The sequence below is a fragment of the Drosophila simulans genome, chromosome X (assembly GCF_016746395.2).
Source record: "Drosophila simulans strain w501 chromosome X, Prin_Dsim_3.1, whole genome shotgun sequence".
Taxonomy (NCBI): Eukaryota; Metazoa; Arthropoda; class Insecta; order Diptera; family Drosophilidae; genus Drosophila; species Drosophila simulans.
The window spans coordinates 5,156,563-5,182,525 of NC_052525.2; the positions used below are offsets into that span (position 1 = coordinate 5,156,563).

The window sequence follows — 25,963 nt, forward strand, 5'->3', positions numbered from 1 at the left end:
AGTTGGTGGAAACTTCCTGCGAGACAACTGTTTCAGTTCAGTTCAGTTTCAGTTTCGGTGGCCAAATGAATGCAATTTGTAGTCCAGGTCCACGTGAAATCGGGCTCGGGGCTTTCATTTACATTAAGTAATTACCTGGAAAACCCACGGAAAACGGCCGAGCAATAAAGAGGAAATGGTTGGGGGCGGAAGCCGGAGTAATGTTTAGAATCTATTCCAGCCCGGTCCGCGCCGCAGGCCAACTTTTCAGACTTTTCGCGGAATGGTCCTGTTTAGTCCAATTTGTTGGAGTCCACCATTAAGTGGAGCTTGTTGTTTTTTTCTTTAAAGAGAACTAGTTTAATTCATAATTGCCCGTTTCTAATACTAATTGGGCAACTGAAAGCCTCTTATCTCGGAAACGATGGGCATCCGGCTGTTTGAGGGGGATGCTGCCGGATGATTGGACCGTGTATTTATTCCTTCGTTTAAAATTAATGCCCCAACATGGCGGCTCCCTGCTCGGCTGATATGTGAGTGCTGTCCATTAGGATCGGTTGACATATGTCCCACCTTATGTGTGCCCCGAGGGCCAGCAAAAAGCGGGCCGCTCGCTGCTCATCTTCATTCAGCTCAAGTTGTCTTGGATGGCGAAGTTCGGAGTCCGGAGTGCGTAATACAAATTGCCGGCAATTTTGAAACATGACCATCCCCATCCCGGCACAGGAGCGCCCGCTCTGGGAAAACCGCCCACCAGGAGCACCCGTTCCATGGCCGGAGCGATGGCACCACTTCAAAACTGATGACACTGTCAATTTGGATGGGCGCCCGTTGCACGCAGACATGTTGGGCTGATTGGGGTGGGTGGTTCTGTGGGTCTGCCCCGCCCACTTTACGCCACATGATGAATCTCTCACTCCACTTCGCTCCAAGCCGCCCACCGAACCACATCCACATCGAGTGGGCCCATCCCCCTGGGTGATGCATTGCAATGACATTTTCATGCTTTATCTGCGGCTGGCCTCGCATAAATTCCTGTTTTCCACGCCCAGCAGGATCGCAGGTTGAGTTTTTTATGGGGGGGTGCTTCTCAAACTGCCTCAAAGCTGTCCAAATGTATATAAAATAATTTATGGAATTTGCAGAATATAAATATATTATTGCCTTAGAAAGGCAAAATACCAAACTTTAGTGAGGCACTCAATATACACTCTAGGCACCCAGGAACATTACTTAGCCCCCTTTGCTGGGCGCCACTGGCTGCTGCTGCTGCTGCTGCTTGACATAAAAATGCAGTCAATCCTCTTGACAAATTTTACTTTTATTACACGCTTTGTTTATGTGAATTTGTGTACATGGCATTTGCACATCATCAATGTACGAGCTTTTCCCTTCGCCGCTGCTTGTGCGAAACATTGGCGAATAGGAGTGAAAATACGATTGCTCCTGCTGCCATCAACATCATCGTCGTCATCATCCTCATCGACATGGAAACTGTGCACATGACTTGGCAATGCTCTAAAAAGAAGTCCGGCTTGCTTTTCCCACTTGCCGTTCGGATGACATGACTTTGCGGCCAACATCCTGTTGGCTTGGACAATGTCCTTGCTTACAAGTGGCTCTTCTCAGTGGCGTCGAGGGGGGACTTTTGCTATGACGCCAAGTGGAATGCAAATATTTGTCAGCTTTATTAGTGCTTCGAAAATTTTGACTATTGAAAATGTGCCGAGAACAAATGAATGTGATTTTCCAGCTCATTGTTGCCGTGTTACGCCAGAGATTACCAGACAATTTGGAGGGACTTGCCTCGAAATCCCCTTGGTGGCAAGTCGATGGATTCGTGACACAGGGCATCGAATCGAATTGAATCGCACATGATGTTTTACAGGGATATAGCTCTTTATTGCGACTGCTTTTGCCGTGGCATACTTTTATGCGCTGCAGCAAATTGTTTTAGACGCGACGCCACTTCGTGTCCTTGTAAATCCCTGTATCCTTTTTTATTCCTACCCGCACATATTGAGCGTATTGTATTTGGGTGTTGTGCGCGAACTAAATTCATTTTCGCAGCGCCAACTCAAAAGTAATCGATTACGCGCCTTAGTCGCAGTCGTCACCTGATTAGCATAATTCGATGTGTGCGAGCGTGTTGCCAAGGACATTTCGAGGTGGTGCCGTCTGAAAAGGACGCGCCGGCGGAGATGGCATTTTCAATCTTGCGAGAAAATTGTTCAATTTTCGGCAGAAAATATTTTTGAATCAGCGGCGTTCGGCGTTTTCATTTTCGTTCGTTTCGTCGCCCTCGATTGCCAACATTTCATCAGCAGCAATCGCGACGCGCGACAACTTCATTTTGCATTTCCCCCAAACTGGAAAATATCACCAACACCCATCGACGTCGGCAAGTGACAGTTGAAAGGCTGAGTCGAAAGTAACTTTAAAATATGGAAATGTGGGTCAATGAACTGGCAGGGGAAATGAAGACCACTTTCGGTGACCTTTGAGAGCAGGTCTTTTTACACAAACTGGATATTGGATACTGGGTATTTCGATCTAATAAAGTGAATACTTTTAATATTTTAAGCGGGTAGCAACCGCTCCAATGCACTGCAGTTAATAGCCGAAGCGTGTTTGGGAAAGACATCTCTCCATTTAAATGTTGATTGATGAACAGGTAACTCCGCATCCCATTCCCCCAGCATCGCGATATGCTCAGCATATGGGCACCCAGCTGCCGTCTGGCTTTGTCAACACAATGGGGATCTTTTGGGAGCATACTATGTATGCTCGCAGATAGATGGCCCCTTCCCGAATCGACGGACTCTGACCCTTTAAAACACTCATTCGAGACATGCGAACGCCATTAAAGCCGCTCAGGAAGTTGTTGGCAAGCAGAGCCATTAAATTTGATATACGACAATAAGCGCGGATAATGCGTTAAAGGAGCTCAAGCAGGACGCAGGACGCAGGACGAAGGACGCAGGACCAAAGACGCACAGCCATAAATTAGTGGGGAAAGCCAAGTTGTCTGAGCCAAGACGATGGCTCGTGGCCCAAAGTGAAATTAAGTGCAGGTAAAGTGCATCCACAACTTGCGTTTTCACTGAATCTCCGGGATGTTGGTCATGTCCAAGTAAAGTTGGTAAGAAAAGGTTGCAGCTGTTTGGCAATCTATTGGCAAATTTCAAGCGAAGCGCTATGCGATAGTATTGTTATATTGACGGCTTATCTCAAAACGAACTCAATCGCAGATGAACTATCTGTATCTGCGAGATACCTTTGCCGTTTGAGCTTCCTTGGCCAGACAGTCTGCCTCCGCCTCCACCGGGAATTTAAGCCGGGCAAATCCCGTCGGAATCGACCAGTTCAGTAATAGAAATAGCCATGTCTTAAGCCTTTAAGTTGCCAATTACAATGAAAATTGATTTTATTTCGCTGGCTGTCGGTGTTTTTCCTGCTTTCCCATCTCCGCGTCGGCGGCTTCTTTCCATTCTTGTTTTTTGCACTTGCCCATTGTTTTGGTTTGGTCTGCCGGCCAGCACCACCCACTAAGCCAACAACGACCCAGCCCCCACCCACCGCCCATCGTCCTTGGCAGGACTTTTATGAAAGCACAGCTGGCTGGGCTTTAGGATTTCTTTTTGTGTTTGGCTCTGACTCTGGTTTCGGTTGTCTGGTGGCAAAGTGCCGAATGTACATAATGCCAGTGGATTAGGGCTTAGTTTATCAGCGTTTTCACTGCCAATGTCAAGGTCAAGCTCATAAGCGCGTATGACAACAGCATTAGACTGCGTGCGTGTGTGTGTGTGTGTGGCTGTGTGCTCGTGTGCGAGTGCACGAGAAGATAAAGTATCTATCTATCTATCTATCGGAAAAACCTCAAGGTGATCATAGCTCTTGTGCGTGCACTACATCCGATTATCAATGTTGTTACTAGCTATTTTAAAGGATTTAACAAGGAGTGAATCCGAAGGTTCAAGGCTAGCTTTCAACGCCTTTATTGACATTTTGCTCTCAGTGTAGGAAATAAATTCGGCATTAGCCACTTCCCCGCCTGCAGCCAGCAGCTGTTGAGCCACTTGGTCATCGCTTCGCTGGGGCTATTAACATACAATTATGCCGAAATGCCAATCAAATGCAGACAGAAGCGGAACGGACGTGCCCCGCCCGAGTTCAAGTCCGAGTATGGATCGGACTGCCATCCTGCCACTCTGCATCCTTCCCTCGCACCATAGCCCCCGGAGAGGATTGCCCGTGTCCTTGGTCCTTGGCCCTCGACTTGGCCATTTATCATGGTAATAGGCGAACGCGTGCGGGAATCGCTGTTTTGATTTAACGATCCCGTTTTGCTGCAATCAAAGTATCACAGACACACGAATGAGCCGGCCATAAAAAGCGAAATAAAATAAATAAAAACACTCAAGTCTCTTTATCGACAAGCCACGGGGAAATCGGACAAGGCGTACTTTTTATTATTTAATTTTAATATCCACAAGAAATTGCATATTTCGAGTGTAACCCCAATTGGATTTAATATCGCAAGTTAACTTGTTTTTTCTTAAGCCAGACTGGCCTTGAGATCCGTCTAGTAAATGTATGCCAAAATAAAGTGCTCGGCGATGTTTTATGATTGTGACGAAAGGCTTTTCCGGGCTGCGAGACAAGGGAAATCCGTTGCACGTGTCCTGGCGACTCCGGTGCGTCTGTGCGGGCACTCAAATGTATCTAAGTTGTGCAATGCCCCGATTCCAGATACATTTCGGCCAATCCGACTACATTGTGCGAAGACGCAGCTGCACGTTATGATAAGTACGGGTATTGGCAACAAAGTAGTGAATGCAGCTACCCACCTGTGCGAAAGGTGATTGCATCGAGCTTATGCCGGCATAATGCCATTTGTGATGAGTGCACCTTTCATCGCTAAAACCTCTTTTAGAACAGCTCGTTGCTGTCATCTGGATTGAGTTCTTAAAGGCGCTACAAAGTTGCACTTTGCGTTGCAATTTAATTATAATTTTGGTGCGCATAATGCGAAACACCCACGCATTTGCCAACACTTGAGGCAAAGTTTCATCGCTTCCGTTCCGGAAAATCTGCTCGTTTTTTCCAGCACTACGAGTATCTGTGTGCGCAGCGGCAAATTGAAAACTCTTAATGTCGTTGGTGATTTGATCAGGGCACCTCGTTAGTTTGGGCCCGCGGCGAAAAGGGAAGGCAGCCAGTTGGCAACTGCTAACTGATAATTTGATTATTATTATTATATATCTATGTAATATGCAGCGGGAAGCTGTGTGCATGTGTGTGTGTGGCTTGTGTGCACTTGAGTGTGTGGGTGTGGCCAATCATCAGCTCGGATTTCCATTTTTCCCGCTTGTTGCCTTGGGTGCCATAGATATGTGCATCCGCATCTATGTACATATGTGTGTGTAAGTAGCAATTTCCTCCCGCATGAGTGTGTGTGTGTTTGTGTGCGATATGCGATGTCTTTGTGTGCGCTGCTTTCAGATAGATCGAAAATTGTTGCTAAAGTCACTAGTGCTGTCGTAATTTCATAAATTGCGTAATTGCATTGGCGTTGGGGGAAAGGGAAAATGCGATAGGGAGTGAAAGAGGATGCAGTGTTTGATTAAAAATAACTTATTCCCAAATGATGTCTTATTTGCATCGGTTTCCAGCGAATGAAGAACTGCTCATATTTATTGAAGCCAGAAAACTTCTCATTTGCAATATTTCGTTGCATACTTTCGGGCCCTTAATTGGTGCTTACTTATTCATTATTTGTCGCATCAATTTAATTGATACTGAAAATAATAGGGAAAGGGCAAGGTGTACCTTTACCTGGAATACTCGCCTTTCCGAGAACCGAAACCACAATTAGGGCCCAGCCAAGCGAGCTGAACTGAAGATGGCCTCGCCTTTTGTTAGCCGAATGCACACTCCGGTTTCCATATCGAGTGCATATATTATTTACCAAACATGTACTTGAGTTATCACCGATACCGTATGCAAACGTAAATTTCCTTGGCTTTTTGACTACGTGGTCATTGGTCTACGTGCCAATCCAATTTCCTCGGCACATTGACTGTGGCTTTTCCTTGGCACGCTTTCAATTCGAATTTGCCGACATCGAAATGCAAAAAAAAGAAACAAAAATGTATAGAGGAAAAGCACACACACTCAGTGGAAAACAATTGGGGTGCCAGTGGCTCGGGACCCCTGCACCTGTAACTGGCTTTTCCGAAATGGCAGACAACTTTTCAGAGCAGCGCCAGCAGAGCGAAGCGTTTACATAAGTGGCAAGTACGGAGTCGTAAATCGTGGCAAATCGAGTTCGAGGCGAGTTCGGTGTTTCACTGGCTGTTCCCTGTTTCCCTGGACCACCTGGCCCACCTGGCCAAGTAAATTGATCAAAAATCACGCGATGGAAATTGCTTTAAAATGTGCAGCGGCAGCTGAATTCAGCGAAGAGCAGATACTGAAGATGAAGTGGAAAAATCGCAGGGAGCTTGTGAAAAGTGAGTACAATTCGGGGGAAACGGGCCAATGAAATGCCAATTAAATTGATTTGAGACTACGATTTTTTCCCCCCATATACTCGTACATGGGGAGGTCATTAATGAGCTCTATAGGAAAATGTATTTTCGTTGATTGATTGACGGATTGATTGGCAATTCATTAGCATAAATTACCCGCAGAAACCGAACTTAAAGTGAGAGTCCCACCAGCGAAAGCTTAATGCCCTCGAATCTAGTTATACTTGGCGTTTTAAATAATATTTTCATTTCAAGTAAATTCGTTTACAACATCATTGAAAGCTGTCGAAGAACATGCACCCACAACGGAGATGACAGTAAGCTTGCGAATACGAGATGAGCCGCCAGACAATGAGATACAGATAGCAAATAAAGGATACTTAAAGAATGGAGGCAAGGACATCCTGTTGCACTTGGCCCATTTGATTGATGACGTTGGCACTTGAGTGCACACGATAATCATTTATAAGGCGCATAAATGTTCTGTTCCCTGGGGGAAAAGCTGGAAAATCCGAGGGGAAATGGGGATGGTTGTCAGCTGGCGTTGGCTGGCGGGTAAAAAGCGCCCAAAGACGAAGGGAATATCAGATTCAAATTCACTTGGCAGATATGCTGAGGTCGTTGCTATTTTGGGGTATTTCGGGACTCGAAGTTGGGGGGTTCTTGGTCTTGTCACGTCAGCTGCAGAGTCTGACAGCCACTGCACGAAATTTGCATTCAAATCGAGCCGTGTATCTGGGCAACTCAGTATCTGTATCTGACAGATACCCAGCTGGCACACTTCTTTGTCGAGGTTGAGAAATGGCTCCGGCCCAACTTGCCGCTTTCTTCCGAACTTCCTTCGAAGTGCCTGAAACTAATTATCTGGCTGCTCGCAAACGGTTACTCCAACTTTCGTCTAATTGGTCAAGTTATAGCCAAGTTTGTCATTATTAAAGAGCTCCACATGCATCCGAATCTGGAGTTTTTCAGCCAGAATTCTGCTTAATAGCTCACATGTCGCTCCTTTGGTCCTGCTCCCCATTTGCCCGTCGCCAAAGCAAACAAAATCTCGCTGATGCAGCAGCTGGCAATTACAGCGAATGCTTTTCTAATTAGATGCACCCACATTTTCCAATCCCCCCTCTCTACAACATGGGTGGAAAAGCGATGGAAAATGCCTGAGTGCGTAAGCGAAAAACCAGCCATGTGCATGAATCGTAGGCGAGATATATCACTAAACAATGCACTCTCAGCAACGTGCCACTGACTATAAGTTGGATATCTAGTTAAAAACTATTTAGATGCTTTTGCTGATAGCCAGCGGTTTAAAGCGCACATTTATAAAGTCTTCTGTGCACTCATCGAATTCAAAGTCCTAAAGAAATCAAAGAAATGTCCATAGGTAATCATAATTTTCTGCCATTGAGACTCGCACGCCCTCAAGTGAAAATCCGCTCTCCAGCCAATTTTCTTCGATTTTCCTCCGCACATTTCCCCCGCTTTCCCAGATGATTCGATGCTTATCGATGAGCGCAAATCTCGTGCCTCCCATATTTATGTATATATATATGCATAAGCTTTTAGAAATCATGTATACATTTGACTGTTTGTTACCCTCGAGATGGAAACTGCACTTTATCGGTTAAATTGCTCAAGTGCAGTTCATTTATGTTTTTCGTGCTCATTTCCGCTTGTTGTGGCCGATTTCCGTCGCATAGATATCTCACTCAGCATTTTCCGCTCTGCATTAGAATATGTGAATCTGTGTATCTGTGACTGTGTCTGAATCTCAGTCAGTCGAGGCGATTGTGCAAGTGACCTTGGCCAGGAGGCGGGGGGCCACCCATGCGCCCATTTCGTAAACGAGCCACCTCTCCTGAACATGAGTCAATTAATATAACTCAATTTGATGTCGGGCCAGAGTGTTTCGACTGCTACCCTATAAAAGTATCTATGCATTTTCAAGAGGTTCGAACTTTCGCGATTGGATGTGGAAAAACATACATGAGTAGCGAGAAATCAAAATTAAATAAGAACACAAATTGTATCTGTAAAATCTTTGTATCTTAATATTTTTGTATGGAGTAGTGTGTTCATAGTTCGTCAAACTTCTCTGGCCACCAAATGGCTTGTGTATTTACATATTCCGTTTGGTGTGATATGATATGTGCCGGGCAGTTTGTGTTTTGCAATGTGAATCACGACGAAATTGCATTTGATTTTGGGAGGCTCGCATTTGCATTCGCATTCGGACTTGTGCAGCGATTTATCCGTTTAGTAACTTAATCAATTAGCCTGCTGTGCCGATTAAAATAACGAGAAGCCGATAACAAATGCGATTTGAGTGGCACAACCTAATGATGCTGGCATTAAGATAGAGATGGAAATTCGAATGCACAGTGGTCCAAAGGGCCCAACCTCAATCTGCATGTCATAAGCAATGGCACTCATAAAAGCTCGGCACTTCACGCGAATAAAAAGCTTTGCTCACCCAGTAACCGTCACCTTGCCTGATGAATATACATATATTTAGTATATCCCTGGAGGTCAGTGAGTCACACCGTGCTAGATTCACCCCTTGACACCCCCCCACGAAAATTAGTATAATGTAACGAAGAAGCATTCACAATCGTCACTCAAGTGAACAGACCCCCAAGACTACAGTTAGTAAGGCGAATTAAACTCATTTCATTCATTTATTGCAAATATACAGCCTGCTTAAACTAATAATCCTATATTTAATAAATAATCTCTTAAATATTTGCAATTTCATTAGATACCATTTGAATACAGAACACGTATTGAGTTGTATGAACTACATTTCCTGATCGTTTCGCCCCACTGTGCCATGTGTTGCTCGCTCTCTCTCTCTCTCTCTCTCTCTTTTGCCCGCTGCTTCTCTCGCTCTCGCAATTGTTGTTTTATTCGCCGAGTGTAACGATGGGAGAATTCTGAGTATTTGTGTTTGCGAGCAGTGTTGTTTGTATTACTTCAGTGGCATTCTGTGCGTGCTGGCGAGCGCAATATGAATTAGTCAGCGGCGCTTCGCTACATTTGCTATATTCGCTCAATTCTGAGGCATCTATCCGACTGGACAATCTGGACTAACTGCATCCAAAGCGTATACAACTGCATCTGCCGCGATGTCGCTGACGGGAACCCAGGACTACGATCGCAAGTACCTGCTCAGCATGCCGGGCCTGTGCAAGCTGGCCTGTTTGGTAATTAGCCTTACACTATGTGCCATTGTGTATCCCCCTAACGTGTGCATGTGTGTGTGTTTCAGCTGTGCAGCTTTGTTGGAATACTGTGCATCATCTGCGGACCGGTGCGCGTGAGCAATTTCCGCGGCAGTTTCTACCTGGCCGTGGTCACCATCGGATTCGTGGCCACCGGCTGCCTGCTCCTGGCCAGGTACCTCCGGTTGTGGCAGCGCCAGTTCTGCCGCTGCGATCCCACGCTCTGGTCCCTGGCGGTGCACTCCTCATTGGCCCTGGCCTACTTCGCGGCCTCCGGACTCGTCCTCTCCCTGGACATTGGGGCCTACACGGCGGCGGCGGTAAGTGGCGTTCCCGCAGTAAGGAAAAGGTGGTTGGAAACCAATAGTATTATGGCTCAGTTTTCTAGCTAATGAGTAAGCAGGGAAAGATACCAGCCTCCAGCTGGAGCCGATTCATTCACTCGCTACGATGAACTCTCTGCAGACCCGCTTAATACCCTCTATTCTCCACTTTCTATTACAGTTCTTCGGCCTGACAGCATTCTGCATCAACGGACTGGAGGCCTATGGAAACTATCGGCGCAGTCGCCAGCGGGAGGTGGCCACCCAAACGATATAGACTTGGCTTCAGGTGCACGAACCCAGCTTTTGGTGGCTCTTACTACGTTAGGCTTACTCCGTGTGTGTGTATCTGTGAGAGAGCGAGTATCTGTGTGCGAACGAGTATCTGTGTGAGTGCGAGCGCGTGCGTGTGTGTGTGTGTGTGAGTTTGAGAGAGCGAGTATCGCTTGCGTTTGCTTGAAGCATTTAAGTCTGAAGTTTGAAATTGTGGCAAGCTTTTGTCGCGCGAACAGTTACCGTATGTGTTATCTAATAGTCGCTAGATATAGGTCAAGAAGTGAAGAAGATAAAGCCAGTCGATCGCAGCAATAACGTAGATATAATAGCGAACAGATAGCGAGAGAAAACCACTAACAAGAGAGCAAATTCCAAAGAGATAAGTTGTATTGTGCCCACTGGCTCTGCTTCTTCCCTTCTTCTGATAACTGGTTAACAAGGCGTGAATATATATATATGTATATATACGTATAGATTTTTTTTACCTTTATTAAGTACATAGTATTTGTGTGTCTCAAGCGAATATACATTGAAGTAGTTAGTTTAATATAGATCCGCAGCACAATGCTTTTTATGACCACTGAATTGTTGTATTTATAAACAAAAAAAACCGTTTGCAATGGAAGAATAAAAAATACATAAGTGTAATTTGTAAATGAAGCGGTTTTTTAATGCGTAAATTGGGCTTGAATGTCAATTGTTTAATGAAGAGTTGATCATGCTCTCCGAATGTATATTGATTCATTTACGCAAAAGGCCACTTTCCCGGGGCTATTGTTTATTTATTTCACTGCGACCATGTTGGCTTGCACAACAAGCTATTTTCACCAAACACTGCCGGATAGAATTTTTGCAACCGGCGCTCCATGAAAAAGATATCGCCAGCCTGCACACCTTTGTTTACCTTATCCGCATTGAAACTGAAAATAAACAGGTACACTACGGTGCCCCCCTGTCTGATTTTGCTTCTCGTTTCGTTTTGGTTTCGGTGCTCTGTAAGCTGTTGCCATTGTTGGCTTTTCAAATCTTTTGAACCACCCACAACCAAACGCCCATCACCCACCAAGCAACACCCAACGCCCACAAAAAAGCACTTGCCTCTTCTATTGTTGGTGTTGTTTTGGGGGTACCCGCCTCATTATTATTACTTTTGTTGCCAGTTTGATGAAGTTTTCGCCTCGATTCTTGTCTATTTCTGGCACGATTTATTCATAGTTAGTTGTTCGCCGAGCATAAGCAAATTTTCAGCCAAGTACGCTTAACAACGTAATGAAGAGCGCAATATATTCATGTGTTTTATGCGGAAAGCGAAAAAAAGCCGAAAAAATTCATAATAAATGTGTATAAATGGAGCCGCATTGCAGACATAATATGGTTTTCGCATTGCCTTACACGTGCAGTAGGCAACCCTGAAAAGTGCTGCCAGTTGCCATGACCACTCATGACCTTGTGTACTTATCGGCAGTGTGCACAGAGAAAAACCATGTCCTTTAAAGGGTAATTTCTTTTCCATACAAGCTTCATTTAATTGATATATTTATGTGGTCTTGGCTCTGCTGTAAGTAGTTATTTTTTTGCGGTGCTTCCTAGCCCTCTTAGCCAAATGATCATTTAATTATTTCTTCGTCGGCAGCTCTGAGCACTTCCCATACCTAATGTGCCATAATTTCTGCCCCACCATCGACGCTCTCGGCCATGCAAGTCACGTAAAGTGAAATTAATTAGTCTTGTTTGCCAGTTAGTCAGCCTCCTTTCGGGATGGCAAGACGAGAAAGTGGAAAAGCGGAAAAGCAGGGCAAGGGGTCAATCCTTGAGTGATTGAAATGCAATCGTGTGGACCGAGTTCATATTGAGTTTGTGGAAATGTCATCGGTCCGCACTTCCTGCCAGCAAATGATTTATGCCGCCTGCAATTTGGAAGTCGGCTGGCTTAAAACATTTTCTTTTTCCGCTCATAGGATCGTGGTCAGCAGCTCATTTGGAAAATGTGCCATGGCAACGCTGGCTGTTTCATAATTCGCTTCTGGCCTAATTAGCTGCTAACATATCTGCGATAAAACATCAATGGATGGCAAGTGAATGGAGTCCGTAATAACCACAGGGTCTGGCTCAGATGATAACTGTTGCCCAAATTACAAATTGTAATTGAGTGGGCTGGGTTGGGTTGTTGTGAGGGAGCAACGTCCTTAATTAATGAAATCATTCTCAAATCAAACGCGCATTTAATCAAAGTCAAGTCGCCGTTCCTTGTGCAATTTATCTGGCTTGGTCCTGCACTTGGCGAAATTTATGTGGTCAAAATAGGCTAATCCAATTTCCCTAATAATACGATGTATTTCACAGTTCCTTCACTTTCAGCGCTCAAATGTCTGGTTATTATCCCTGAACTATAATTAATGTTAAGCGATTTAAATACTAGTGTACACTTCGGTTGGAACAAATAGGCATTTCTTTTAAAGAGGATATTTTTTAATTTGTTACGCTTCTCTTTGAACCGTTTTGTGGCATTGCCGCCGTCCCAGCCAATCCATTCCATTCAGGCCAAACACTGCGGTAGCCAAATGACGCGCTGAAATGCGGGCCTAGCACCCGCTCTCACCCCCTTGACCCGCTTTTGGCCCACTTTCGAACCTCCTTTTGGCCGCCCGCCTTTACCACAGCTATGCAAACGCTTTGGGATGCTAATGCGGCCAAAATAAATGATGGCATGAAGGCATCTTTGGTCGTTTTCTTGCCGCCTTCATCTTTCATCGGCTGTTGCTTTATTCTGTTTTTGTATTCTGCTCTTCGCTTTTGGCATTACTTTTAATTTTCAGCGTCCGCATTTCATTTCTGGAAGCCGGTAATTGTCGTCCTTGCCTTTAAAACACCCGATACCTCAATTTGTTGATATTTTCGCAATTTGCATAATTATTTAAAGTCATTTTAAAAATTGACAATCGATTGGATCGATTCCTTGCTGTAAGAGCGATTTTTCCACAACTTTAATTTGGATGAATTTTTTATGTCAATTTTAATCATAACTTGACTAAAACTGATCATAAAGATAAAAGAATAGCTGTTTTGAGCAGCTAATTAAGAAGGCTATCCAACCCTATCACTTTTTGACGGATATAGGAAAACTTATTTTTGGTCCGATTTTCTCATTTTTGGTAAGGGGTTACATCGTCAAAATTTGCAAAAAATGGCCAAAAAATAGAATTCCTATTTGTGGACACAGTTCGATTGGAAATTTAAATACGAGCTCAACGAGGTATGGCATTCTATATTCAGACAATTACTTTTAAAATTGTGTGCAAAAAACTGATTATTTTATAACGGAAAATCAAAAAAAATATTTTGGCAATAATTAGGAAATTTCAGATGGGCATTTTAATCATAACTTGACTAAAACTGATCATAAAGATAAAAGAATAGCTGTTTTGAGCAGCTAATTAAGAAGGCTATCCAACCCTATCACTTTTTGACGGATATAGGTAAACTTATTTTTGGTCCGATTTTCTCATTTTTGGTAAGGGGTTACATCGTCAAAATTTGCAAAAAATGGCCAAAAAATAGAATTCCTATTTGTGGACACAGTTCGATTGGAAATTTAAATACGAGCTCAACGAGGTATGGCATTCTATATTCAGACAATTACTTTTAAAATTGTGTGCAAAAAACTGATTATTTTATAACGGAAAATCAAAAAAAATATTTTGGCAATAATTAGGAAATTTCAGATGGGCATTTTAATCATAACTTGACTAAAACTGATCATAAAGATAAAAGAATAGCTGTTTTGAGCAGCTAATTAAGAAGGCTATCCAACCCTATCACTTTTTGACGGATATAGGAAAACTTATTTTTGGTCCGATTTTCTCATTTTTGGTAAGGGGTTACATCGTCAAAATTTGCAAAAAATGGCCAAAAAATAGAATTCCTATTTCTGGACACAGTTCGATTGGAAATTTAAATACGAGCTCAACGAGGTATGGCATTCTATATTCAGACAATTACTTTTAAAATTGTGTGCAAAAAACTGATTATTTTATAACGGAAAATCAAAAAAAATATTTTGGCAATAATTAGGAAATTTCAGATGGGCATTTTAATCATAACTTGACTAAAACTGATCATAAAGATAAAAGAATAGCTGTTTTGAGCAGCTAATTAAGAAGGCTATCCAACCCTATCACTTTTTGACGGATATAGGAAAACTTATTTTTGGTCCGATTTTCTCATTTTTGGTAAGGGTAACCATTTTTGGTAACCAACTTATCGTTGGTCACCTTCTGGAATTCTTGTTCGCCTGGTAGTTTAAACCGAAAAATCTCTCAATTTGGCCTACAAAATGCGCATTTTTGTGCAAAATTTTTGGATCTTTCGATTTTAGATACCAGGCGATGATAATCAGTAGCGGGTGTCTACTGAAAACCAAGGTCACCTTCTGGAATTCTTGTTCGCCTGGTAGTTTAAACCGAAAAATCTCTCAATTTTGCTTACAAAATGCGCACTTTTGTGCAAAATTTTTGGATTTTTCGATTTTAGATACCAGGCGATGATAATCACTAGCTGGTGTCTACTGAATACCAACTTATCGTTGGTCACCTTCTGGAATTCTTGTTCGCCTGGTAATTTAAACCGAAAAATCTCTCAATTTGGCCTACAAAATGCGCATTTTTGTGCAAAATTTTTGGATCTTTCGATTTTAGATACCAGGCGATGATAATCAGTAGCGGGTGTCTACTGAAAACCAACTTATCGTTGGTCACCTTCTGGAATTCTTGTTCGCCTGGTAGTTTAAACCGAAAAATCTCTCAATTTGGCCTACAAAATGCGCATTTTTGTGCAAAATTTTTGGATCTTTCGATTTTAGATACCAGGCGATGATAATCAGTAGCGGGTGTCTACTGAAAACCAAGGTCACCTTCTGGAATTCTTGTTCGCCTGGTAGTTTAAACCGAAAAATCTCTCAATTTTGCTTACAAAATGCGCACTTTTGTGCAAAATTTTTGGATTTTTCGATTTTAGATACCAGGCGATGATAATCACTAGCTGGTGTCTACTGAAAACCAACTTATCGTTGGTCACCTTCTGGAATTCTTGTTCGCCTGTTAGTTTAAACCGAAAAATCTCTCAATTTGGCCTACAAAATGCGCATTTTTGTGCAAAATTTTTGGATCTTTCGATTTTAGATACCAGGCGATGATAATCAGTAGCGGGTGTCTACTGAAAACCAAGGTTACCTTCTGGAATTCTTGTTCGCCTGGTAGTTTAAACCGAAAAATCTCTCAATTTTGCTTACAAAATGCGCACTTTTGTGCAAAATTTTTGGATCTTTCGATTTTAGATACCAGGCGATGATAATCAGTAGCGGGTGTCTACAGAAAACCAACTTATCGTTGGTCACCTTCTGGAATTCTTGTTCGCCTGTTAGTTTAAACCGAAAAATCTCTCAATTTGGCCTACAAAATGCGCATTTTTGTGCAAAATTTTTGGATCTTTCGATTTTAGATACCAGGCGATGATAATCAGTCGCGGGTGTCTACAGAAAACCAACTTATCGTTGGTCACCTTCTGGAATTCTTGTTCGCCTGGTAGTTTAAACCGAAAAATCTCTCAATTTGGCATACAAAATGCGCATTTTGTCAAAATTTGCAAAAAATGGCCAAAAAATAGAATTCCTATTTGTGGACACAGTTCGATTGGAAATTTAAATACGAGCTCAACGAGGTATGGCATTCTATATTCAGACAATTACTATTAAAGTTGTGAACAAAAAAACTGATAATTTTATGACGGAAAATCAAAAAAATGTATTAAACAGAAATTAAAACATTTTAAATACATTCCATTAAAACATTAGAGGGCCTTTTTTATAATATCTTTACTGAAACTAATAATAAAGATGAAAAATATACCAGGAGATCATTATCAGTAGCAGGTTTTTACTGGAATCCCAATTCGCCTAGTAGTTCAAACGTTCGGATTTTTTATACCAGGCGTACATAATCAACAGATTGACACCAATCTTGGAAATATAAAATGTTAATGTTAAGTTACCGTAAAATATTTACGAAAAGTGGTTAGCTAGATTTAAAACAAAATAAAAAAAAATTGTTTCTCGTCCTTGGCACTGATGTCTAGAATTAAATTCAATCGACTTTTATCAGCTTCCTATTTATCGGAGAATTATGTTTAATGTTCCCCTGTACATTGGGCACGTATGATTTGTCATTTTATTTTGGACAACAACGCGTGGCGGAAAATGTAGGGGAATTATTTCAGGAACTAGGATCCAATGTAAAACCGCGTGATTCAAGGTGAACTCGAACCTGGGCTCCACTGAAATCAGTTTGGAAAAGATGACTCAATTGACGGCATTTAAGCGCACTGAACCATCGCAGTCTTCCAAGTAATGTTAATTAGGTTAGCGACACTTCCTTGCCGACGCTAGTCTCACTCCCATCGATGCACTGCTTTGCCGACGACTCTCCCCAACGTTAGATGGCGCTTCAGGCTCATGGCGTACTTTTTGTCGTGTAATGTCGATTTGGAGCTATGTAGAGGGACTCTACATTTGCGCGTCAATTTACATGTTACACACTGTATGCATTTGACGAGTATCTTTTGTGTTCGACATTCGACTTACCCCTGTAGGAATCTCACAGTCGACTGTCGTCTTACTTATGACATTATACATTGTAATCTTACATTCTACTTACTATCCACACATAAATATTATTCTCGAAAATTGTTCATCATTTAACGAGAATAAAGAATCCTCTTTCAAAATACAATTATATTGTCTCAATAAAAGACACCAGACATTATTTGTCACATATTCGTACTTTTATTTCAGCCATTGCTGTTAACTATTTTATATATTTGTTGGTGCCCAAATTTATGTTGGAAAATAAAAAAATATTTTCGCTGATGAATTTATTAAAATATTCCGATTTCGTATTTTTACACCTTGAAGCAGCCAATACTGCTGTTTAAAATTACTGTTTTGATTACAGATGTAATGCTCCTTAGGTCTAGTAAAAAAAAGGGTTTTCGTCTTATTTTTGGTTTGGTGTGTTTTTGGGATCATAGCATTTGCATTGGGCAGCTTAGATTAAGTAAACTGGTTGGGGCTTCCGTTAGGCCTCCTCGTAGTTTTTCATTGATCCCCCATTGGCGGTCAGCTCCATTTTCACATTGACTTGCGGATTGACAGTCGAGTGGGCGGGTGAAATGGGAATCGGGCTGTTGTTGTTGTGCTCCTCGCTGAGCTTGAGCATATCACTTGGGTCCTGGATCTGCGCCTGACCCTGGGCGAACCGACGCACCTGCAGGAAGAGCCCACCGTTGTTCAGGAGTCGTGCCTGGTGCTCCTGCGCCTTGGCCCTCAAACAGGCGATTGAGTTGTTTCTGCAAAATATAAGTACGTATTTCAATTTGATGCACTTGCTGGCAGGTGGGAGTAAAGTAAGAGTATGCAGTACATTTGATAAACAAATAATTATGTAGCATACTCCCGGACACCCTCGTGTCGAGCGCTCTGTGTCACCTGAAGGCATCCGGATCGTGTTCCATGAGGGCGGCAGCCAAGTTGTGGGCATGCAGTCCAGGTGCTGTCGCTGTGGCCTGCTGCTGCTGATGATGCTGCTGCTGCTGCTGTTGCTGTTGCTGATGTTGCTGCTGAGCAGCTGCTGCTGCCGCTGCCACGGCGGTGTTCATGATCATGTGGAAGTCCTTGCTGGAAGCGGCCGCGCCGGCACCAGCGGCATTGGCGGCGTCCAGCAGCGGATGATAGCTGGGCGGGGCACAGCCACTAACCGCCGCGCCACCGCCCAAGTAGAGCGACGCCTGTTGCTGCTGCTGCTGCAGTTGCAGGTGCTGCTGCTGCTGCGGCGAGGGTGAGCCCAGCTCGATGTGGGGACTGCCGGAGCTGTTGGTGGTGGACGCCCCTGTGGGTGTGGTGGCCGCCGAGGAGGCTGCTCCCGCATAGCCGCTCGTGGAGGTGGGCGGCGCCGAGGTGGAGGCTGAGGTGGGGCAGCTGCTGGGCGCAGGACTGACGACGTTCAGAGATTCGGTGGAGGAGCTGAGCGCGTGGCAGCGGGAGCGTGAAAGGTCCTCCGAGTGGGCGGACTTCGATCCAGCCGAGTCCTCGTGGTCGCTCACCCCCGAGTCGTCCTTGAGCGCCGACTGCGCCTCAATCGACTTACGATGCATGCCTGTCGGGGAAAAGCAAGTTCGTACATAAATCAGTGGTGTGCACTTTAAAATTAAGGGGAATGTTGGGATTATCTAATAAAGAATGTTTGTTGGATCAAAAAAAAAAAAAGCGTATGATATTCTTTGCATGTATTTCAGAAATGTGCGTAAGTAAAATGTTAAATGTGAAATTCGGTGCTGTCAAAATATTGAATTTATAACCAATTTAGAGCTCACAGTCGCACGCCGGCGGCCCCATCAATTGCCAACTAATTTGACATATCGACTTAATTAAAAACTATTCCTGTTCCGATTGCGCTGATTCCCCCGGCGCAGGACCCGCTAAGTCCTCGATAAGCCACTTAAGTTCGAGCAAACCTTTGGCCACGGCTACTTGGGAATTAATTATCGAGTCGGCCTGCTCGTAAAGTTCGCCGGAGCAGACAAAACCACCCAGTCAGTCAGTTTATCGCCACCCCAGCAATGGAAATAGATAAACGATAAATGCCAAATAAAACGGGAATTCGGTGGCGAACCCTCATCCTGCGTCCTGCCTCCTTCGTCCTTGTCGCGTGTGCATTTTGCATTTATTAAGCGATTATTAACGAATAAAGGAGCCCAGTCACCCCGAACCAGCGACACTTGTGAGCGGGGAATACCCGGATAATCCGCAAAGTCATTCCCGGGAAATGTGCGCAACATATGACGGCAATAGCGGAAAAGCGTCGTTGGACATGCTCGCCAAATATGCTCACAATTCTCGACCCATCCGCTATATCTATCCGAGTTTATAATCCCCGAACCGTGGTCCTTTGTGCGGCTCGAAATTTAATTAAACCCTGCTCAAGGCTCGCCGGTACATATGTGTGCGATCTGTAGAACATGGCATTGATGTGAAAAGTCTGGCGAATAAAATAGATTTGCTCAAAGGACCAGGCTATCAATGACGACAGGAAGCCAGATTAAAATTAAAATCATATATACGAACTTCTAGTGCGTAACTACTTTTTATCAAATCATAGAACAAGGCAAAACCAAAATGGGAGAAAGCGATGATTGGGGGTGCTGATGGGTCTTAGCTGGCTAGTTTGATAGTTTTGATATGATTGTTGCATTTACATTTCTGCTCCATACCTAGTAGCCAGGGCGCCACCGCGTCGTTGTCCTTGGCCGACTTGAGGATCGTGTCCGGCAGCGGGAGCGAGTGCCGCACCATGGCCCCATAAAGTCCGTACTCGGCCATGATCGTGCTGCCGCCCCAGACCTTCTCCGTCTTGCGCCACTTGGCGCGTCGGTTTTGGAACCACACCTGCAAAGAGAAGGAACACGATGCTATTAGTACTACATGTTGCATTTTTCTCTGCGTGTATTATTTAAACATTAAACAGCGCGCTAGCCATTCGCCAGCTCTTCCGCATAAAGTGTTTCGCCATATGGACACCGACCTCCTCAGTGGCCAATGGCTATCAACTCTAGTCGTTGGGAAAATGCAATGCAAATTGCGAATTATTAAATAAAAAGCTCATTCAAATTGAAAAAATGTAAATGGAATGTTTTTTAAATGCTAATACTTGGACCATAAACCTCTCAGCTGCCCCAAATACTTATATATATATATGTAGACCTTTGAGGCAGTGGCGTGGCTTAAACGTAAAAAAGGGGATTATATCACGAACATTTTGAACTTGTACTTGGTTTTTGCTTAATATTATTGGTAATAGATTCCTTAAACACAACCAAGTTGAGTTAGAACTTTATGAATTAAGTAAATTAATTAGCAGTGGATTCCAGAAGAACCAACGATGGTTGGCAACATCAATGCTACACCATCGACATCCCACTAGCTGCCACTCCACACATAATGGCAAAGGATATACATATTCGCATATAAGTGACCAAATTAGATTATCTTCCGAAACATTAAACCGATTCTCAGCCGGCAACAACAAAGATAATAATATGAAAACATTAAATGTTGTTCACAAAAGGCAAACCAGACAACCAGACAACCCGACCAGCAACAACAACTGTCACAATAAAAGGATTTGCCACACAGACGAGCGGCCAAAGGATTCAAATGCATGAACCACCCTCGGAATCCCGGCATCCGGACCCTCTGCACTGAAAAAGAAGTCATCATTTTTCTGGTCCATCAAATCGTTTAGTTCTGCTATTAGTCATGTACGCAAAAGGGGGAGGTTCAGGGGCAGGGTGTGTCAGGGGGGAGGGGGAGGGGGAGTGACAGGACAGGACACCAAAGATTGCCCAGCAATGTGAAATCGACGAGGACGAAGGAAAGGAGCCCGAACTGAAGTGGCTCTTGGAAGTGGCGGCAAAAGGAAGATTTATAATAAAAAAGCAATATATGCAAAGTAGGCAAAGGGGGCAAAATGGAAAAATGGAAAAATAAGGGGGTGCCATGCTAAAAGCTGGCGACTTCTCTCGCCCAGGAATTCGTTGGCCAAGAATCAGGCACCGAAAGGCCAGGAGCCCAGCCAAGTTCCAAGTTCCAAGTCCCAAATCCCAACCTTAACCTCACGGATTGAGCAAATCGCGGGTTAAGTGGGCAACTGGGCGTGGTATTCCACCCGAAAAATAAAAAAACCGAGAAAAAACTGAAAAACAAGTTCGGCGCGAAACGAAGATAAAGTGGTTTGGCTTGGGGCTCTGTCACCAAGTCTTGGTTGCCTACCAGGAGCCCCATAAATCGTGGACATCCACTTTCTGAGAAATTGGCAGACCCGAATTCTGACTTCCGAAACTAAATGCATATATTTCCCAGGCAGCCACTCAGTGCGTTGCGTTGCAGCCCGGAAAATTTGCAGCCCGTCGCCGATTTTTTGGCAAAGTGCCGCCTATTTGGTACACTACGTTTCAGCAGTTTAGGTTCAGTTGGAAAGATTCAATAGCTAGGTCAGAGTTTATTATTTTTAAAGAAAAACTTGAGTCAGAATGAGAGCGACTTGTGCCGAAATCCTTACAGCTATGTCTCGCACTGTAGCGAGTGTGACTCAGCGTGCGATTTAGTTGGATTACTCAGGCGTGGAGCTGCAAATAAATCCGATATCCGGTCTCTGAAATTACCCTCCACTGTTCCCCGGATGTCAAATTAATTTCCACACACACACACACCCGGATACTTTGTTCCTGGCAAGGATCAGCATTCGAATTTGGACCCTGCGGCTCGGGAGCTTGGAAGCTCGGGAACTGGGGAAGCTCGGGAACTGGGGAACTGGGGAGCCTTGGGAATCGGGATCTTGGCCCTTTCTGGCTGCAAAATCAAATTAATCCGGTTTGTTATTTCATCATGCAACGTCAACGTCACCATCATCAGCTACAACAACAGACAAAAGGGCTGCTGCAGCAGCGGCTCCAGCAGCATTTTGCAATAATAAATGGCAGCACACACACAGTGGCACGCCCGGGTGTAAACAATACGCACACACACACACACAGATGCACAGACACATAGATACACAGGCACACAGATACGAGAGCCTCTGCCAAAGGAGCGGAAAATTTCATTAACAAGGCACACAGGCAGCAACATGGAAGCACGACAGCAAGTTGCAGGTCCGGAGGCCAGTGGCTCGTCTGATAATTTAATCAACTCTCATTGAATTATATCATTTTGCAATTTGGAGGCCCGGCAACATCAACATCCCATCATCCAGATCCAGCTCCAGCTCCAGCTTCAGCTCCAGCTACAGATCCAGATACAGACCCAATCATTCAGTCATTATGATACCGGAGTGGCGACCGGAAAAGCGGGGCCGGCAGTTTCGGTAGGGCTCTTTGAGTGCGGAAATCAAAGAGGGAAATGCCATAAATTTCCAAAACGGAAATGCGCCACCAAGTCGATTTGCTGGGGCCTACAAAGGCGGCGTGGAAAATCCAACTAACAGCTGTAAACAGCAACGCAATAAGCGAATAATACATATTTCATTGTGCTAAGTGGTATTTTAAATTAGTAAATATTTAAAACATAAATGGTAAAATGCGATAGAATCCCATCTACTTGCAGTAAATCAACTCCGAATCGATTAGGCACTGCGAAAGCCCTAATCGCAATTTTAATCAATTGATGCGAACGCTAAACATCCACCAAACAATGATATATAATCGAATAATCAGGGAGCAGATAATGCCAACCACTTTAATATAGATAACAGCTTGGACAATCTGCCGCTAAATGATTACTTGACCATTCCCGTCTCAACTTCGATTCCAATACGCTGCGAATCACGACATCAATTTGCTGATTGAAAATTTATTATTATCCTTGGAGGGGCGGCGGCTGGCGGGGATTGGGGAAGGGGGGCGATGGCCAGGAAGGGGTGAATAGTTCGAAGGACATTTTTATGGGGCGCAACCGAAGGGGCCACGCCCCTTGTCCGCTTTGTCCGGTTGGTGGAAATGGCATTTGATTTATCGAACATTCTGCTGGCTGCCCAGCCGAATTTGACCGATGGCAAAAGTGATTCCTCGGGGATCCTGTATGGGAGCACTTAACTGTGGATCCATGTTTATATTTAATTTATTTATGCTTTCCATTTTGCAGCTTCTGTTTGTGGAACATATCAATGTACCTGCATGGCACTGGAAGCAGAGCAACCACTTTTTCCAATGATGAATTGTCAAATTGTCAAACCAATTTGCCAAAACTCCAATGGTCCACTGGACGCGCACAAAAGGTCAAAAGGACAGGCCTGCTGGCCGTTGTCGGCATAATTAAAATATTGGTAACCAATCAAAGATTCTCAATGGGTTGGGCCTACGCCTGCCCCGCCACCCTGCCCACCTATCGAAATCAAAATGAAAAGGGATTTTCAGGCTACCTGTGCCCGGGTATTATGGATGCGGATTGCTGGCTGGTGGGTGGCGAATATTTGCTCACTGGGGCTGCAAAATTGCGAATTGCAAATTGCATATGCAACGGGTCGCAGGACTCGTCGTCCTTTTCAGGTGACATGTGCACCTGTGCATTCGATTTTGCCCTGCATTCGGGCGGGAATTTGCCTTTGAGTTCGTGTGCGGCCTTTATTGGTTTACTTCATCAACTCGAACGACTGAGTGGTTGGGTGGCTTACGGGTGCTTCGCTGGAGCATCGATGGGTGGCTTTGGGTGGATGTGGAGCGACTACTACTACTACTGCCAAGTGGTTGCGAGTCAGTCAGACCGGCGAGGCGTGTGGAAATTTCATAACGACAGTCCGCAGTTTATATGCAATATTCAATTGACATTCGCGGAATTTGGTTTTCAAACTTCGAGCAAAGCGGGTACTTCAGTTTTCAGACAAAGCTTGAAACTCACTTTCGTTAGATATATAGCATAGATATATATATATATATAGAAAGAGCTAATAAGTACACAAAATAACATAAAATATTCAATATTCAATATTTGCGCTATATATTGGCAGAGTATCCGCGGAGTCCTTTGAGTTTTTCCCCAGTTTTCACCGCTTTTCAGCGCCTTTGTCTCTAGCATCTTTCCGCTTTTTTCGCTGGAACTTCAATTTCCAACTTTCATATGAGTTTAACGCTCGCGAACTTTTTCGCTCAAAAGAAGGCCGAAAGCTCGCCGAAACGAAGGGGCGGGGCAGCGGACTTTTCAGTTTTCCGGATCCGGATTAAGAAATGTAAATGCGAAATGATTTTTTGGTTTCATCTCGTTCCGTAAGTCGAGTATTAATTTGCGCAAACGGAACTAAAGGCTTGACTTTGGTGTTCGAAAAAAAGGGGTAAAAGGGAAACGAGGTCCAGTGGAAAAGTGCACATGTGAGTCGGACGACTCTTGTTAATGACCTTTACTCGACATTGAGCTGGCTGTGGAATTGCCATTGCCGCCGAACTATTAATTACGTCCAAACGATGTTTTAAATGCCTAATGATTAATGAACCGATTTTCTAATTACGTTAGCCGATCTCTGGGCTTTCCGACGGGGGCGTTTTGTGGGTGGTGCAATACCAAAACTCGACTCAAACAATTACGAAACAATTAGGGTATGCATTAAGTAATCCGGCCAGTTTAGTCGCTTGCCAATCGAGTGGTTGTTTTAATTGGAAAATCCCCATTGAACTTGATGCTATTGCTATTAAATATACATTTTTTTTGCTAGTTGCTTTTCCGAACGTTGAGTTGTCATTTCGGGCAAACTTGCCATTAAAAATGGCCATAAATCTCTGCCGCAGGGATTCGCATCCGAAAGTGAACCAAAAACGTGCTGCCACAAGCTTCGGTTTCCCAGTTGAGTAGTTATCATCATCGCAAATTGGCAAGTGCACGTGGAACGCGTGTCCACGCAGCAGGTTGCCCTTCGTTGTGAGAACTGTAGCAATTTGTTTGTTTGTTTTCCAGTCTTTGGTTCTTATTTTTTTTTATATTGTATATTCACTTCCCTTCGACTTCCGAACGGACAAAGGGTTGCTGCTGTGGGGGAGAATGGAAATCGCCCCGCTTGCCCCGGAAAAGCCCTTATTCGCTCGTTTGTTTATGATTAACGCGCGCTAATTTCATTCATTTCGCACTCAATGGCCTCGGCTCTCTCGGGATTTTGGTGCACACTTATGCTTATTGGATTTACTCGAGCGTCGTTGTCAGGGAAATCGCTGGCAATGGGTGGTGGTTTCGGAGATTGAGGGCTCCTGGTCTCGGCTCGGCTCGGTTTGGGGTGAGCGAGAACTACTAAGTAGGTAACTGCAGGACGAGTCCTGAATTCACACGACCGGCGACCGCAATCATTAAGCGTGGGTTCCCGGTTCCCGGTAAGGCGAAGTTTGCGGCCGGCTGATTGGACTTGACTTCGAGGTGTCGGGATACTGGGAAATACAACCTCCCCCCTCGGCCGAATCACTCGATCGGGGAACTAATAATCTTATTAGAATTAATGATGGAATTTCCAATTTGCGGCGACAGGCAGCTGCCGGCGATTTAATGTTAATAAGTCCCGCGTTCCTCGAGTTCCTCAAAATAGGAATTCCTCGCCGGACGTGCGGCAATGCGACCGAGTCCTGTGACACAGATTACGAGGCGACCGAGCGGGTTGGCCGTTCCATTTCCTTTTCCATTTCGTTTCCCTTTTTGCTCGGCATTTTTTCTCTCCTTTGCCTTAAAGTTGCCCCGAGCTTGATTTGTTTGGCTGTGAAATTCCCAAATCATATATACAATACGAGTACTACTCTACTGGCTAATGTGATGATATATGAATATAATGCATTCCAGCATTCACTCAACATCTATTCAACGCGCATTAAATTCGCACATTGCTGCCAGTCAACGGGTACTTTATCGCTATTATCGCGATTATCGTCGTCATTATCGCTGCCATCTCGATAATCAAGGCGCTCGATGGCCGATTGACCCAACAATCGAAGACGCAACTGCAGGTGTCTGTCGATGACAGCAGTCGCTGTTGTTGCTGCTGCTGCTGTTGTTGTTGTTGTT

At 44.1% G+C, this 25,963-nt stretch overlaps 2 protein-coding genes across 5 annotated transcripts in view; one reads left to right on the plus strand and one right to left on the minus strand.

The window, feature by feature from the left end:
* The first annotated feature begins 9,468 nt into the window (after positions 1–9,468).
* LOC6725168 lies at positions 9,469–10,988 on the plus strand. The gene is made up of 3 exons (XM_002106158.4): positions 9,469–9,715; positions 9,781–10,053; positions 10,238–10,988. The coding sequence occupies exons 1-3, from the start codon at positions 9,638–9,640 to the stop codon at positions 10,331–10,333; spliced, it is 447 nt and encodes a 148-aa protein (XP_002106194.2). The 5' UTR covers positions 9,469–9,637; the 3' UTR covers positions 10,334–10,988.
* Positions 10,989–17,144: 6,156 nt separating this feature from the next.
* The window catches only part of LOC6725170 (homeobox protein aristaless), a 30,911-nt gene continuing 22,092 nt past the window's right edge, over positions 17,145–25,963 (minus strand). For 3 of the 4 annotated variants that reach the window (XM_016172967.3, XM_039296792.1, XM_039296791.2), the window contains exons 4-6: positions 19,636–19,825; positions 17,870–18,536; positions 17,145–17,730 (exon numbers count right to left, since the gene is read on the minus strand). In XM_016172967.3, coding sequence (XP_016038187.1) covers positions 17,460–17,730; positions 17,870–18,536; positions 19,636–19,825 — 1,128 coding nt within the window. In that variant the 3' untranslated portion in view covers positions 17,145–17,459. The remainder of the gene's footprint in view (positions 17,731–17,869; positions 18,537–19,635; positions 19,826–25,963) is intronic. The other variant, XM_002106159.4, reaches the window with a different exon arrangement.

Excerpts from the sequence above, each read along its gene's own strand:
- LOC6725168 (XM_002106158.4), top strand. The coding sequence starts at position 9,638 with ATGTCGCTGACGGGAACCCAGGACTACGATCGCAAGTACCTGCTCAGC. Across the intron at positions 9,716-9,780 it reads TGTGCAAGCTGGCCTGTTTG|CTGTGCAGCTTTGTTGGAAT; the intron begins GTAATTAGCCTT and ends TGTGTGTTTCAG. Across the intron at positions 10,054-10,237 it reads GGGCCTACACGGCGGCGGCG|TTCTTCGGCCTGACAGCATT; the intron begins GTAAGTGGCGTT and ends TTTCTATTACAG.